General features: G+C 39.9%; 2 protein-coding genes and 1 long non-coding RNA gene across 5 annotated transcripts; 2 read left to right on the top strand and 1 right to left on the bottom strand.

Moving 5' to 3' along the window:
• The first annotated feature begins 453 nt into the window (after positions 1-453).
• Positions 454-7,290, top strand: LOC144201444 (occludin-like). 2 transcript variants are annotated; one of them, XM_077724068.1, is made up of 9 exons: positions 454-650; positions 1,271-1,822; positions 2,115-2,318; positions 2,425-2,586; positions 3,673-3,824; positions 4,295-4,516; positions 4,754-4,925; positions 5,154-5,195; positions 5,270-7,290. In XM_077724068.1, the coding sequence occupies exons 2-9, from the start codon at positions 1,301-1,303 to the stop codon at positions 5,369-5,371; spliced, it is 1,578 nt and encodes a 525-aa protein (XP_077580194.1). In that variant the 5' UTR covers positions 454-650; positions 1,271-1,300; the 3' UTR covers positions 5,372-7,290. The 2 variants fall into 2 exon arrangements, with proteins under 2 accessions (XP_077580194.1, XP_077580195.1); XM_077724069.1 differs by lacking the exon at positions 454-650 and adding an exon at positions 1,066-1,145.
• nr2f6a (nuclear receptor subfamily 2, group F, member 6a) lies at positions 5,801-12,339 on the bottom strand. 2 transcript variants are annotated; one of them, XM_077724071.1, is made up of 6 exons: positions 11,728-12,339; positions 10,873-11,539; positions 10,343-10,437; positions 9,076-9,407; positions 8,742-8,988; positions 5,801-8,406 (listed from the first exon to the last, which is right to left on the bottom strand). In XM_077724071.1, the coding sequence occupies exons 2-6, from the start codon at positions 11,139-11,141 to the stop codon at positions 8,135-8,137; spliced, it is 1,215 nt and encodes a 404-aa protein (XP_077580197.1). In that variant the 5' UTR covers positions 11,142-11,539; positions 11,728-12,339; the 3' UTR covers positions 5,801-8,134. The 2 variants fall into 2 exon arrangements, with proteins under 2 accessions (XP_077580197.1, XP_077580196.1); XM_077724070.1 differs by having other exon boundaries at positions 9,076-9,410; positions 11,728-12,338.
• On the top strand, positions 10,831-16,425 carry LOC144201446 (uncharacterized). The gene is made up of 3 exons (XR_013327342.1): positions 10,831-11,199; positions 11,477-11,575; positions 13,468-16,425. It is a non-coding gene; the product is annotated as an uncharacterized LOC144201446 (long non-coding RNA).
• The last annotated feature ends 663 nt before the right edge of the window (positions 16,426-17,088 follow it).

Below are 17,088 nucleotides of genomic sequence, written 5' to 3'. Positions count from 1 at the left end.
CACTCAAATGATTACACAGGAAAGTGTATTTATTTATAAATAATATATATATATATATATATATATATATATATATATATATATATATATATATATATATATATATATATATATATATATATATATATATATATATATATATATATATATATATATATATATATATATATATATATATATATATATATATATATATATATATATATATATATATATATATATATATATATATATATATATATATATATATATATATATATATATATAAATGTCTATCTTGTGTCTGTATTTGCTGCAATTATTGGATTAATTGATATTTTGTATTCATCAAATTAGTAGAGATGAATATTCTGAATTAAAAGTTGCTTTGATATGACAGGCATTCTAGAAAGTATGTCATTTAAAATGCAACCATTTCCAGAAGAAATTTAGGAGGCGGGTTGGGCTCCTGACCTCACCTCTGGTAGGTTGCATGTCCACAGTGAGACACGAGTATTGCCCGAGAAAGCCCGCCGTGCTTTACCCACGTACTTTTCTACTGCCGAAACATGAGGAAGGAGGCTTAAAATGGGGGTCTCCATGTGCGGTCTGGATTGAGATTAAACGCAAGCGTCACGCTCGACCAGAGAGGTCCAAAGTTCAAAGTTGGGGTAAGTTGCTCTGCTTGATTATCTGGTTGAATATTGTTTTAAAGCCACTTCTTCGGCATTTCAATGAAAAGCATGAACTACAAATCACCTTGATCATTAAAGCGTGCAATTATTTCAATACTAATGGCTTGCATTATAATGAAACTTTGCAAAGTTAGAATAAGACACCACACATGCTGTGGCCACCATTGCGTCTCATGTGTTTTTAGCCTGAATTATTCAAGCCTGTTCGTTTGAGTTCCATCGTAGAGAGGAATGATAAGAGGCAGTGATACTTGATACTTTTCCATCTGCCTCAAGTCTGTGTTGCTCTTTGACAAACAGAAAGTACTCTAGATTTGACAAAAAATATGTTTTTGCATGTTTCTGCCATTGTCTATCATTGAAATTGGGGTGGCACGGTGAAAAAGTGGTTAGCAAATCCGTCTCACAGTATGAAGACTGAAGATTCAATATTTTCCATGTTCTTCACGTGCCTGTGTGGCTTTTCTAAAGGTATTGCGGCTTTCGTCAACATGCGTGCTAAGATGATTGAACACTCCAAATTGTCAGGGTGTATCACTGTCTTTCCATGTTAATATTATAACTGACCTTTACTTAAGTATCCCATTTTTCTCCAGGTGAATTTTCAGTTCTGGTGGCACTTGGCCATGTACGAAAGTCGACATTATGACGGCCTCCTGTCCAGCCCGCCCTATAGCGCCACCTCTCAAAGCTTCAATCTTCAAAGAAGTGTGCACTCGCCCCAGAGCCATTATGTCCCCTCCAAAGCCCCAGCATACTCCCACTATGCGGAAGAGACACCTCAACACTTCTACCAATGGTTTTCCCCCCCTGGTTTTGTCAAAATCTTCCACGGAGCCACAGTGCTCATGTCCTTCATCATCTTCGCTTGTGTGGCCTCGACCTTAGTGTGGGACTTTAATGGCTTTGGGTACGGTATTGGCAGTGGTACAGGATCAGGCCAGGGCTACTACGGAGGAAGCTATGGATACAGCAGTTCCTACATGACCCCGCAGTCTGCCAAGGCTGCAATGATCTCCATGGCCTCCATCAACTTTGTGGTTTTTCTGGGATTCCTGGTGGGGAGTTTTTCCCGGTCGCGAGCCATGAGAGGATCCACTTTGTACCTCACTTTCTTCATCTGTGACACCATCTTAGCTATCCTTCAGGTAAGGCCTTTTTCTCAAGTTTTTGATGGGCTTGATGAACTTGCATTACAGTTACAATATACCCAAAAAGGGTCCTTGACATTGCTCATCTTCTGTCTATGAATTAAACATTCTTTAGATTGTACTATGACTAACTAAGTGTACAATCTATTGTGGCAGATCATAATTAGTGAAAGCACTTTTCCAAAGCAATGTACTACAGTGAAAAAGCAAACAAAATATTAGGTTGTAGTTCTGGGCCTGACAGACACACATTGATTGTGAATGACATTTCTTTCATTTTTCATTGCAGGCCATCATTGATATCATTTTTGTGATTGGGGTCAATCCCATGTCTCAAAGCTCACAGAGCATGCTGTACAATCCAATCCTGATGATGTGCCAGAACATTCCAGACCGGCCCAGTTTTAGTGGCAGTGTAGGCTCTGGTTTTCCTGGGGGATTCCCCATGTACAACCAGTTACTTTACCACTACTGCTTTATGGACCCAGAGGAGGTCAGTGGGAGTTGAAAATGTGGCTTCTGGACAAAAAAAAGAGGTTCATGCATATTAAAAGTCAAAATCTTTGGATTTAATATTATGGAATTGTGTCTTTTCTCAGGCTGTTGCATTTGCATTGGGTCTGATGGTGGTGTTGGCCCTGTCATTTGCTGCCTACTACTCCTGGAAGACTCGTAGCAAAATCTGGCATCATGGAAAAGATAACATCTACTGGGACCAGCCAATGGTCAGCTTGTCAGAGAGGCACAATGTACAAGAATGGGTGAGAAGCTGTTTTGATTTACTGTGATATCAACTGGAGACTGGGGGGAAAATATACTGTACAATTCATCTGTCATCTCAAGAAGGCTAAGAACGGAAATGCCATTTTCTACTTTTTACAGTGTTTCTAGGTTTCCAAGCAAAAATCATTTTTCCAATGCAGAAACAATGGGGATCATAATTGAATTTCTCTAAAAACTGATTCATGCAAGCACCTGTTGACTTGACACACCCGGGTTTCGCTCTAAGTGATCATTAACTAGCAATGACGCAAATTGTGGAATGGCAATGGAAGCCACGTTAAGCAGATTCAAATGTTTAGTACTTTGAGCGATACGACCATCAAATTAGTATCCATTTTCAAGTTGAACTGAAATAAAAATTGCATATAGAGAGCTAATTTTCTTTCTTTCTTACACAATTAATTGCAACTTGATTTGAATGAGGGCCCAGTGATGGGCAACTCATGTACTGCACCAAGGATGCTTTCTTTGCCTTGCAGGGAAGTATATTTAATGTATAGTCATGGATGTATAATGTATTTTTTTTTTTTAAAAAAGGCTGGAGTTGCCACTGTTCTGCTCTGTAAATCCCCACGGAATGATGCCAGTAAATGATTCAGTCATGGCAGCCTCACACAGCAGTCTAGATGTTATTTCTTTGTAGAATGAGAAGACAAAAATAACCATATATATATGTTTATATGTCCAGAATCCCTTGTTTTATTATATTTCTATTCCTTACACAACCAACAGCCCAGTGACTAGACACACTAGATAAAATACTCTATCAAATCATTTATAGTTACTATATATCTTCATAAGATCTATTTCACTGGCTGCATTTTTCTTCTTATCCAGATTATATGTACGTTAAGACAACAATTGTAGTTATTAATGATGCATTTCACCATCTGCCACAAGATTTACACCGATGTAGGACAGTGTTCTGTTACTTCACATAAATATGGAATTATGGGACCAAAAGAAATTATTTACTGCAGGAATGAATTTTTCTTCCCGTGTTAAGTCACATTTCTGGCTCTGCACTTTTACCATTTCTGTCTTGTGTTTCTTTGGTGGATTAGGTCAACAATGTTGGAGAGGGACACAGCACCCAGCATGCGTCAACTATTGTAATATCGGAGAAAGCTGCTTCTGATCTACGTGGGGGGAACAATGCAGTGTCCCACTCCCATAAAAACGTCCTAGCTCACAGTGAGGGTCTTTTAAACAACAGGTGAGTCGACATTTAGGGGGCTTGTGACTTGGGTTTTTGGTCATTAAAAAGGAAGAAGCCCATATCACATTTTGGGTCAAAAGAGCCACAATATTAACATTTGGTATGTATACCAAAATGTGACATTCGCATGTAAGGATACTAGAGTTCATTTACAATTTTTTGAAAACAAATATCAGTGTTAAAAATGTTTATTTTATGATGTTTATGCTAATGATGAAAATCAAACTTCTCATTAAAATGAATGGAAATGTGAAAACAATTTTGTAATGGCTCCCAATTACACAGTTTTTTAGTATGTCATAGTAATGAATAAATGTAATGCCACTGACAACGATAGATGTCTTATTGAAAAATAACAGCTAATCAGTGAAATGAGTCCCATAAAAAAATATGGCAAAATGTAAAAATAATATACCAATAAACTTCTCTTGTGTTGTATTTTGATTGTGGATGTGTATGGCAACTAGCAAGTTACAAGAAATTGCACATCCATATTCAAACAACAGCCCTGCAGTGTGCAGCATCCCCTCTGGATACGCCGAAAGCCAAGGAAAACTAAACACGAGAGGCCAAGGGAACCCTAAATATCACACTCGTGCAACTATGGAGTCCCAAAATGAAATGGCTTACACCACTGGAGGAGACACTGCTAATGAGTTGGATGACGACCAAGCCCAATACCTCTTCAGGTGACTTCTAATCTAAATTACCCTTAGGTATAAGTATGAATAGTTATCCATTTCTTTGTTTGTCTGTGATTGGCTGGCCACAGATTCTGGGTATCCACCAACTGGTTCCCCTAGTTAGCTGGGATAGGCTCCAGCACCCCCCACAACCCTCAATGGTTTAGAAAATACAGAAATGAATGAATATTTAATGTATGCCCTGTATTCCATTTTTTTTTTAATGTTCCCTCCCTGGTGCAGCCAGTACACCGAGATCCTTTCAGATGAGCAGCGGCGAGAATACAAGCAAGATTTCCAGTCGGCTTTGACTCGCTATAAAAGCTTGTGTAAAGAAATGGACGAAATCTGTGATCATATTCGTATGCTGAGTCAAGAACTAGACACACTGGACAAAAACTCGATAAAGTATCAGGTAGGTGCCCATCGTAGAATGTTTACTAATCTTGATAATTTATGTCTTTTGGTGACATGTTTGTTTAATTTATTTTATATTATCTTTTATTTTGGTTTAGGGAATCCTAAATTGTAATACTGGCAATATATGTATAACATACTCTATCGTTAAACTGTCCATTATTTGTATAGAATATATACTGGTCAGATCTTTATGACATCACATGAATCTTTTTTTCATTGTCAGGGTGTGGTGGATGAATATAACAGACTGAAAGATCTTAAAAGAGTAAGTTCAAATCGTTTCACTTCAATTTTTTTATTCAGAACTTGAAAGAGGATCTCAACATTTCTCTCTTTTAGGCACCGGAATATCAAGCAAAGAAAAAGGAGAGCAAAGAACTTCGGAAAAAAATGTTCCATATCAAAAAACTGATAAAAAACTTTGACCGAGGCCTTTGTTAGGGAAGCGTTTATCAGTTTCAAAATGAAGAAACAATGATGCAATCTGTTTTTGATTGCACACTTAACAGCAAACGAAAACGTTAGTCACGTTGTTTACAACTGTGTTACTTTAAGGTTAGTAGTGGCCCTGTTAAAGAACTTTGAAAATATAGTTTTTTCTTTGTGAAAGAACAACACTTACAGTGGATACTATGTCTATTTCAATACCAGGTTTTCTGATATAAAAAAGACTATGTATAATTTTGAATGGGATTTTTATATTGAAATTGATTGGACGTCTAGTTCCCTCAATTGCAGGCAATGAGTTAATATTTAAAGAACCTGAAATTTCAATGGGGATGCCTAAAATTGATTTTCAGAAGCATTTGTCATGAAAAATGTGAATGAAAGCTCTTTTTTTGTAACATGTACTGTATACAGAATGAGACATTTATGGTGCACATAGCAGTGTTTATTTGGCATTCGTCATACAGCTGTAAATACAACACATTTTTCAATGACTTTGAAAAGACAAACATAACAAAAGACAGATTTCCGTTTCTTTTTATAAACTTGCCATAAATGTAAAATGTAGGAATTCCAAAAGTAATCATAATTAACAGTATACTTCAACGCTAACCTTGATGAATGAACTGAATACAACGCATCCACATCATTTAAGGACAAAGCAAGACGGAAAAAAAAAAATCACGGTTGGTTTGTATGCTTTTGGAAACATTTGTGATTCTATAAAAACAACTCGACTTCAACTACTAGTGTAAGGTAAATCCTGCTAAGGAATTAGGATCCTCTTTAGTCCACATGTGACATTTTGGTATTCAAAAATTCTCCTTGTGCAGTTTGCAATCTTCCATTTGAACGTTTCCTCACGTCATTCACCAAGTACAAAAAAAGTCAGCCTTCAACGATTAACGTGGGTCTTTCCAGAGAGGTATTTTCATGTTAACATATAGAAAGACATTTAGGAGCTAACAGGGAAAGCAATACTTTTAAGATTTGAAAGAAATTACTTAGACAAAAGGATGAAACAACTTAGAAGCGCTCCAGAACATGCAAAGAGAAATGAAGGTGACCTCCATATATTTACACACAGTGTCGACTCAAGCTTAATTAAGTGTGTTTTAAGTCTTTTATGACAACAACGCTTGTTAAACTATATGTTGCACTGATTTTTCTTTTTATAAAAGCGCTTGCTCGCAACTTTTTAAAGATAATTCCAAATATGGTGGTGCCTTGAGGTACGAGTGTTACGGCTGGCAGCCTGGACACACACTATGTAGGAGGGGTGTGGTTTCTTTACCTTTACAGGTACATGGAGCTGTGGCTCCACCCCTGTGACAAAGCCCTGCCCAGGCCAACACAGCTGTAATTAATTTCCCAGTTGTCAGTTCACCCTTGCCTTGCTGAGTTGCAGACTTGTGAGTACGTTACTCCCTGTTATATTTTGTATGTGTTGTTAATGATTTTTGGGTTGCATAGGGGGACTTGAGATAAGTTTTAGACACCCTGGGGTATGCATATAGTTTGTGCATTTAGACACAGTTATTCCCCTGTCTAGATTATTTTACATCAGTTTAACAGTGGCATCCTTCGGTCTTATTTCCTGTATTTTGTGGGTGTTCATTTGGACACCTGTCTGGGAGGGGGTTTTACCGTGTTTATTCGAGGGTGCCACTTTAATATCTCGTGCTTCCCCTATGTTATCCCGTAGTCTGTTTTAATGTCTGTTTATTGTAAATATAACTAAGGCTACTTGCAGTGTTTGTCCGAACTCATCTTGTAACAACGAGTTTCATTCGTTACTCAAAAAACTAAAATTTTTCATTGTGTAATTCATGTGAATTCTATAAAAACACACATTATTGACATAATTTGAATAGAAAATTTAAAATATTAAAATTTTGTCATCCTGCATCAAATTGTGCTGTTTTTTTTTTTTTTTTTTGGTACACCTTGAAGGAGATTTCTAAAATTCACGGAGGATAAAGAATATATGACATAGTATTCTTATGGTATGGTCTACATATGCTGATACACAGTATTCAAGTCAGTGTTTTAAGTGTCACAGCACTTCAATTAGTGTTTGCATTCCACCAATAGACTTCACCTATTGGCTGCTATGGATGGCCATACACGACCAATCCATTTTGTCGTCGAGGAGTTCAAGGCTTGGTTATGTAGTATTTTTCTATACACAATATTCTGGCTAATTATCATTGTTTTGAGTGAATTTTTGCCAAAGTGCTTATTGTTAAAGTGAGTTCAATGCCGGCATACACTTTTCCTAAGTCATTTTGAAACAATTACAAGTCGAGTGACTCCTACCTCATGGCACCACATTTTTTTTATCACACTCATAGGAGTTACATTTTATACCCAAAAACAGAACAAAGGCGGTTTCTGGTGAGGTTTTTTTTAGCATTTTGTTGAGATTTTTCTTTTTTAAATCAGATGAAAGCATTCTGATGTCTAATGAGGTATTAGTCTCTTGTAATTGCTGGCAAATATAGCCACCGCTAGCCCATCGGACGTTTATCCAGCTAAGGGAATCCATAAACGTTGTCATAATTGTTTTTTGTGCATCGATCCGAGGATGAACTTTGGTGAAATTTCCTTGCTCAGTCACATCTTCATCTTGTGCAGCGTGAACTGTTTCAAATGTCTTCCAAAAACCAAGACCATCAATACCATCCTTCTTGTTCAAAACAGTTTTGATACTGCGGTATTGTTAATGGCATAAATGGATGGACAATATATTTCTAATCACATAGGCACGTAGGGCCAACTGATGGAGCTTCCAGAGAGCTGCATGTCTCGGATCAGCGTCTCGATGGGCGTCTTCCCTACCAGTCGCATGAAAAAGAGTTGGGAGATGAGGCTGGCGGGTACGGCGCGGAGGGCGGGGAGGCGCAGGAGTAAGCGGCCAAAGCGCTGTGGTTGACTAGGATACTGCATCCTCTCGTACTCGGTCAAAGCCACTTGAGCTTTCTCCTGCAGGGACTCTACGTGGACTGCGTCAGTCAGACCGCAGGCATCTAGGCAGATGAATAAGACGGAGGTGAAAAGGTAGGATTGTAATGTGAGTACATTGCACAACAGAACTTAGCTCCCGCTGCCTTTATAAAAAAAAAATACACTAGCATGCATGTATTTGCACGTCAGCCTACTACTACTTTTAGCATATGTTAGGCCCAATAATGGGGAAAATACAAGTAAATATAAAATAAAATCCATCAAAATGTAGTTGGGAACAAATTTATAAGCCAAAACTGCACTACCTCTTTTTAGCATGCACTTTTGAAAACAAACCTATGGCGCAATATTACTACTTAATAAATCAAATGCAGATATTACATATAATTATAGGTACCTGGTGAAAAGAGGGCGATGGCCTTGAGGCAGCTATACTCAGCAGAGTCCACCTGAAGTCGGGTCAGCTTATCCACCTGATCCTGAAACACCCTCACTTGGTCCATGAAGGACACCACGCGTTCCGCCGACATGGGCGACGAGTGGAAGCCCGCCGCGGCCAACAGGGGCGCCATGTGGAGCGGCAAGGCAGACTGTGCGGCGTTAAGTATGAACAGCTCGCTCCAACTCAGCCTTAGCAAGGCTACCTGTGGGTTGTGAAACAGAAAGCAACGGCAATGTGAATCATTGGCCATGGCGTATGGTGGAATGATATTTCTCTAACTTGTACTGACCTGATCCGACACGGGCAACTCGGGAAAATAAGGGATGTTTCTGGCCCATTCCACCGTGCTGAAGAGTAGCCGGGCGGCCAGTTCGCAGATGTTATCGATGCCCATTGAATTATCGGGACCCGCCGGCTGGTTGTACTGGTGCCCGTAGCGGCTGTTGGGATACGGCTCGGCTCTGAGCAGCTGCGAGATGAGTTCCGACACGGGTTGACCGCCGTTGCCTCCGTTATTGTTGTTGTTATTGTAGAATTCACCACCTCCCAAACCACTGGCGCCCCCAATGGGCGTCAGGCTCGGGCTTAGACTAGGCTGCGGTGGGATGCGGCCGCGTTGAACTGCTGTAGTTTGGTTGGGGGAGCAAGGGGGAAGGTGTGGAAATAGAGAGGGGCGTTTCAAGATGGAAAAAGAAGGGTGAAGGAGGGGATTTGGGAAAGAAAACAGAGGGGGAAAAGTTAAAACTGGGTTCAACGGGCGGTGCATGTCAGATTACGTACGGGCAAACTGGATTGAGCCGATTAGCTCTTTTATTCAAGATTACAAGGATGCAAATTAGACCTCCAATGTATTCTTCTCATCGCTGGGAGATAAAAGGTCATGAAAAGACGCTTGCGCCGTAGCCATGGTAACAGTCCACCACAAAGCAACAATGTGAATCCATATCAGTCCCTGGAATGCTGCTCTGTGGCTGACCCCGAACTCCGAACTCCCCGTAAACACGCCAGGGCAAAGACAATTTGTCCAAGGGGAGCAATAATCTGTCTCATTAACTTGTTTTATGTTCTGTTTATGTTCAGTGTGATGTAAACACCGAAGCCAAATTTAGTTGTGTTCACTGCAACAGATCTGAATTGTTGACTTGCGCATTCTGCAAGGGCTGCATTATTGACACATGAATCTGGATTGGCGAGGCCACATGGCAAAAAATGTGTACTCCAGATAGGTTATTTGAACGTTACTACATTAATTCAATTCCCATATTGGATTGAGCTTAAAGGGTTTGTCCAGATTCAAACACAGGCTCAAGCCTCACAGATTTGGCTGTCTTAAGAAACAGTTTATCACTGTCACCATGACACAAAATAGATAAAAAGATGTGAATGTATTAATTTGACCCGACACAAACTGTATACATAGATAATTAAACATGATATGACTAAAACAGACAACTGTTGTTGCTTAAAACAAAAACTAAAATTAAACAAGATAGTCTCAAGAGAGGCAGTTTTTGATTGGCATACAATGTCTACAGATTAGGGGGAAAAATAGTTACCTTCTTTGCGCATCCCCACTCGGAAACACTTTTTGAGACGACAGTATTGGCATTGGTTTCGGTGGTGCTGGTCAATCTGACATTCCCTATTAGACCTGAAAACAATAAAACATTTATTGGCTCAACTCAAAGGACATGACATAAAAGTACGTTTTTATCTTCCCTTTGTGAATATAATGTTTAGAATTGCATGTTAATCATAAAAACGTTTAACCCTTTATTGGGCAGTAATCTCACCTAAATGGGTGGTACCATTACTGCCATTAGATGTCAAAGACATTTTGACTGAGATGGCTGATTTGGACATCTAGCACCGTCAATGGCACTGCCAGTATCATTATTTTTTAATTATCAACAAATAGTCACATGCTTTTGAAGACGTTAAGAACCACTAATTTGCAGGATCACAACAAGTAAACTACAGTCGGTGGGGGTGCTATGCAAACATGATGTCGTTAGCAAGATTGCCTGACTACAAACATGTCGGCTCGTTGGCAAAAAGCCCACATTTCCCATCATGCCTTACTCACCTGCACGTGTAACTGAGGTTACGTCGAACGCTTCTCTTGAAGAAGCTTTTACAGCCCTCACAGGTGAACACGCCATAATGTTTGCCACTGGACTTGTCCCCGCAAACCACGCAGTCCAATACGCAGGCCTTATCGTCCTCCCCGGCCTCCATGTCGCTGCCCCCAGCCTGGGGCGATCCGTCGTCGTCCTCCCGTTTAAGGTAGCCCTTTTCCCCCAGTCCGTTGGTGCCGCCATTGGGATCTCCCCAGCCCCCACTCACCATGGCCATCGCTTGGTTACCGAACCACCGAGGAAGAGCAAGCCACAGGCAGTCGAGGTTCGTCAAGGTAACATGAATCAAACAAAAAAAACTGCCACTTCCTTCCCGAAACTTGAAAAGATGTCCGAAAAAAAGACCTCCAAATGTTTAGCCAGCAGATAATGACAGACGGAGGAAAAACAGGAGGGAGGGATCTTGGTAGGAAAAAAAAAACAAGAGCAGTCTCCTCCCACTCCACTATGACCTGGAAATAGTCTGACTGTTTTAAGTTTGTTTTTTTTGTTTCTGTTTTTTTCTCTCTCCACCACTCCTTCTAAAAGTCAATTTGTCTTTTCTTCTGGCAGGTTGGCTTTTCTTGTTTTCATAAAAAAAGTGCTGTTTGCTGTCAACAATGAGTGGTCAAGCGACTGTGGAGAGATAGGAAAGCGCTTGTAAATAACAAGGTGAAAAATGGACGCCAAAGACACACACATCAACATTTGTACACATGAACACACACGTACACACACACTGTTCATTCTCTAACTACTGACAGTAAAAGGGCTTGAGCCCGGCACAGCGTATGCCCTCTCTATGTAAATCATTCCGTGCTTACCTCCAATTGAGCATTAATACATCCGTGTCTCTAAATCCCCCTCCTGTTAGATCCTCCCGTCCTCCATCCTGAGAGCGAGTGCGGCTTTCCTACTCTCCTGTAATCCTCTCAGCTTCACCATCGTGACCCACAAAGTAAAGCCATTCCATGTCATTTGCTCATGAGGCTGCAGGCTTCTCATCAAAGATCCACCACACAAAAAAAAGCGTGTCCCGACTGTCAAGTTGACCTCCAAAATGCACGCGCACTGGGTGGTGTGTGTGTTCAACACAAGGAAGTCCTGTGCTGTCCTTCTTCGTTCCCAGAAGCCTTAGCTGTGCTCCGAGCTTCTTGTTTGCAAGCCTTTTGTTGGTGCTTGGCCACCAAGAACTAATGATGTGCGGCCTAGCTACTGCTTTTCATCTATGTGTGTGTGTATGTGTGTGTGCCTTCCCCTGTGGCAAGAGAAGGTGGGGGTGGAAAGCTTGGCTGCGCCTACTTTCTGGCTTTCCGAGCATCCACACACCCAGTTCGCATTCAAAAGAAAATCCAAGGCGACAAGTTGGATTGCTCTCTTTACGAGTCTGTTTTCTCGTCTCTTCTATTTGGGGGTTTGGCAGCAACAGAAATGAAGCCAAGCCAGAGAGGGAGAGAGGGAGGGAGGGAGAAAGGCAGAGGAGAGGACGGAGGTGGAGTGTGTGTGCAGAGGGGGAAGGGTATGTGTGTGTGTGTGTGTGTGTGTGTGTGTGTGTGTGTGTGTGTGTGTGTGTGTGTGTGTGTGTGTGTGTGTGTGTGTGTGTGTGTTCTGAGGGATTTGACACTACTATTCAAGCCCTTTGGTTGCCATGGCGCTAGCTGCCTTATATGGCCACTGGAGTCAAAGAGCAGAGAGAGTGGGCTGTGTGGGCAACGCATAGACACACACACACACACAGGAAGAATGTGGAGGATTTCTCTGCAGAGATGCAAAGAACATGACCTCAAGGCCTTTTAAAAAAATAACACACATTCACACAATACCAGACAAACACAAGCAAGCTGGTCTTTTGTTTCACATCAAGCCGTACACTGCTAGCCTGATGGTAAAGATATGTAGTTTGGGTCTCTTTTTTTCATATGTACAGTACAGCGATGCTTTGAGATCAGAGTTAAATTTGGGCTGTGACTAAGCTCGTAACATAAATCCGAAATTAGTTTTGACTATTGAAAGCTGTCCATTTAGCCAGAGAGGGCTTAGTATCAATATCATATCTTTTTCCCAATCCATCCAAATTTCTTTTGATGACTTTTTGTTTGTTATGTCTGTTTGTTTATGGGTGGTGCTACAACAAGAATGGAGTCCTTTATGTAGTATCACATGTTAGGTCTGGAGATCTTGCAGGCCAAAAACAAATGCCTTTTGCTTCTGGTTAGAAATTCTGAGGTTAAATAAACATCTAAATGTCACTAAAGGAGTGATATAACAACATCTACCATTATATTGTCACTCATTTTTGTATCTACTACTTTAAGGATTATGACACTTTCCCGTAGTAGATGCTGTATAACTCACTTGAGCCTGTTTTTCCTCATAAGTTACAATTAGCATAAAGATGGTGTACATAAAATCTAAATTGTAGTGGTTTTAAATGTACAACATAGAAATATTGTTAGAGCTGAGTATCAACATAGAAAAGAATAACAATCAGTAACTGAAAACACACACACACATTATTGTGCTGTGAATAAAAGGTTATTTTATGGTCATTTCTCATTTCTCAGGCGCTGAGCAGAGCACGAAGCAAAAGGTCAAAAAGACTTTGACACCCCAGTCATGGTCGAAAGCCAGAGGTCAAACACGGATAAAGAAGGAGGAGAGCAACCCCGGATTGAAGATAAGTAATGAATCAGCTTCTAAATGCACTGTTTTTTTTCCTGTTCTTTAGTTGCCGTCAGAGATATGAACATATAAAAGCACCCTGGGATGGCAGATTTTATACAACCTGTTGGTTTATCTATGTAGCCTGGTTGAGAATTTTTTAATCAATGTGCCCCCGCAACACATAGAGAGCCCCTTTATGACACTCAGCGTACACCCACCCAGTAGACCACAATGTATTTGTGTGCCACAGAGAAGCATTGTCCTCACCTTTGTTCAAATAATAGGTCATCAGAAGGCTGTGTGGGTGTGTTAGGGGGAGGAGTGTGTGTGTTCATTTGAATAAAAGTCTCCCTAATTAGGACACTGTCGTCGGGCAGCTTGTTGTCTCGCCTGGGCTTTCTTTGTTAGGAAATTAAGGGTCCTAGAAAAACAAAACAAAAAAAAGCAACTCAAAAGTGCAATCATTGCTTTTAGTTAGCTACCCAAACGGCTCGAAAAAAAATCAAAAAGTAAGTTATGTCACAAAAATTGGGGGGTAATGAGGTCAGAAAAGGAATTTTGTGATAATTCAAGAATGAAAAAAGGGATCATCAACAAATTTAAAGCATATGTTTGCAATATGAAATAGAAAAGGTGATTGAATTTGGGCTAATGAGGTCAAAAGGTCACAGAAGTCAGAAAAGGAATTTTGCGATATCCAATTTATTTTTCCTTACTGGGTCGCCGAATATTTATGTAAACATTAACACTGAAGCTAGATCATTTAAAAAACAGGTACTATATATTATACAGTATATTATGGCCAATTTGATTCTGTTTCTATTCAAGCCCATCTTTGAGGAAGAGTATTTTTACCATTTGGAAGACGTCAAAGGTGAACTGCTTTTAGCCAAGGGGTGTTTCCTCTATGTCTGTCATCCCCCATCTCTTGGGGGTGTGATGGAATCCAAGGGGGCAGCAGTGACGTGACCTTTGAACCAACATGCTACTCCTGTTGAGGAAAGAAAATATTTCTGTCAGAATTGATGTTGAGTGAACACGTGGACAGAATCACACAAGGACAGCTGCACTTGAAAGATGGCCCTCAAATCCTTTTAGAACTGAGGACCCCCTTTGAATTATTGTGTTTCTTGTTTCTTTAGGCTTACTGTGTAGCCTTTGTAGGAAAATGACTAGTTTTCGAAGCAAATCTGATTCGACTATCAATGTCTGTGGCAGCCAATTAAATCATCTACATTAAAATGTATCATATTTCATCACTTTACTGCACATATGTGCAGTAATGTTAGTTTGTGAGGAAAAATTACCATCACCATACGATTGACTAGGCCGCTAAAGTCAATATTTTCTGCTAATAGCTAGATAGCACATAGAGAAGTGACATTCTATATGGTTTCACTATGTATGCATTCAAGTGTTTGTTGTGTGAGGTGGTCTGGTAGCTCAAAGCTACAACATTGTTGAACATTTAACCTCATCATGTGGCATTTCGGGGAAGGCCAAGCCCTTCTCAAGCTAGCTATTGATTCACTTAACATTTGAGTTAACCTTTAAGGTCCATATAGAACCCCGTCTTTGAGCAAATGGGATTACACCCACCCACCCAGCACATGTCTGGATGTCTTAAGTTAGGCAAGCTCTCCCCCTCAGGCATCTACACCCGTAATTCAATCTCGGGGGTGTGACCAGCTTTGCTTTACCCACACCAACAGACGGAAAATGGGTCAGTGAGTAATCATTGGGTTCATTCTGCGCATCTTTCTCACAGGACGTCACGGCCCTCAGTGTTTAGACTTGTCGTGACAGCTTCTCCCTTTGACCCCTTTGACCTGTGACCTTTGCAGAATGGATGAGCCTAGAAAGCAAAACAGAAGCCTTTTGTGCGGGTCAAAGTGAAAACATCTGCTAGGCCGGGACCACAGATAGAAGATGAGGATTAACTGTTAGCCATTCAACATTTGGTCACTTTCTCTGCTCTTTGGCTTTATCTTCCTGCATTGCACACTACAGAGAGCTCTTTCTTCAGGCCCGGTCACCTGATCTAGCATGTGTTTGTGGTATGAGTAACTAGACTAGAGCCTTGAGAGTAAGTTAACAATTAAATCAATCTCTGAAGGGAAACCATGTGATTCTGATTGCCAAAATACGTAGACTTGCAGGTTTGTTGTTTTTGTTAATCAAATGCAGCTTTGCTTTGAAGCCTGCAAATATGTAAATAAGACAATTTTGTTAGTTTTCCCCTTAAATCTGGATATCAAAGGGATTTTCCCCTCTTTGTTGAGTTGTAATTATTAATGCTTTTAAATAAAAATGGCAATTTGGCACTAACAACATGATGATGATGATGTTGATTCAATTTTTGTTTTGACTTTCCTCCCCATCACTTCTTATAGGGAGGGCCTTTCCATTATTGTTCAACTGTAATTCTATAGTTTTCCACTGTGTGGCAGTGTTATCTATATATACTAAATTGAACTCATCAGGCATACCAATGTAAATATCTAGTTTCATTTATTAAAAAAACACATTTCAGACTGCAACATTGGTGGATTCAAATATACTGTATTATATCACTATGTATTTTCACATCTTATTAGCATGTACTTCAGAATAATTCCTGCCAAGTGAATTCCATATATCCACAGGTGTTATGACACTTGTCTAATGTATTTTGTTTTAATGCAGCATCCCTTCAAATATTAGTAGTTTAGAGGGTTCTATAAGTAGGAGTTGCAAATTAGTTTATAAAATGCTAATCCAGTTTTAAAGAAATGGTCTTGTGAAGTCTTGAGGAATATTTTTTTAAAATCTGTGTAGCCAAACAATCCAGAAATAGATCTTAGTAAACAGAGGAAGACTCCACTGTACATGTTCCCAACCTGAAAAACAACCCACTTCAAATTCAATTAAATCTTCTCAGTGTTTATCTTTCAATTGTTGGCACCTTTTTTTTTTTAATCTCCCATCTCGGATAATAAATACATTTGACCATCTAGAGCTTTATGAATGAATTATGGCTTCCTGTCAAGATGACGTCTGGCACACCAACAATGCCTGGCAGGGAAGAAAAAAAAGTGGTGATTGCTACTGTCAACCTCTTATATTTTATTCTGATGGTAATTGCACACACGTCCTGTGAGACAGAGGGCAACTTACCCACGTCATCATGTTGGACTGAGACTTGATGCATCAAAGAGGCTGCCATAGAGAACAACGTGAGCCATTGTCCTCCCGGCGGTTGTGCACCGGAAAACACTGTTCATGATCCCATAAAAACGTTTTTGGCACATGGACCAGGTTTTTTTTCCCCGCACTGTACAAATTGATGGTTTCATGAAAAAAAACAAAGCAAAAAACCTTTTTTTGGTCAAATGTTCATTTCCATATTAGTTCTTAGGATTCAGAACAAAATCAGCCTAATTCATTTAAGTACAAATTTAAGACAAAACATTATGACATGGAAATATAATGTAAATGGTGTATGCATATAGCCCACATGTGACTTCCCCAGTCAGCCAAGC

This window comes from Stigmatopora nigra, chromosome 9, assembly GCF_051989575.1.
Source record: "Stigmatopora nigra isolate UIUO_SnigA chromosome 9, RoL_Snig_1.1, whole genome shotgun sequence".
Classification (NCBI taxonomy): domain Eukaryota; kingdom Metazoa; phylum Chordata; class Actinopteri; order Syngnathiformes; family Syngnathidae; genus Stigmatopora; species Stigmatopora nigra.
This window is presented reverse-complemented; position numbering and strand designations above follow the sequence as displayed.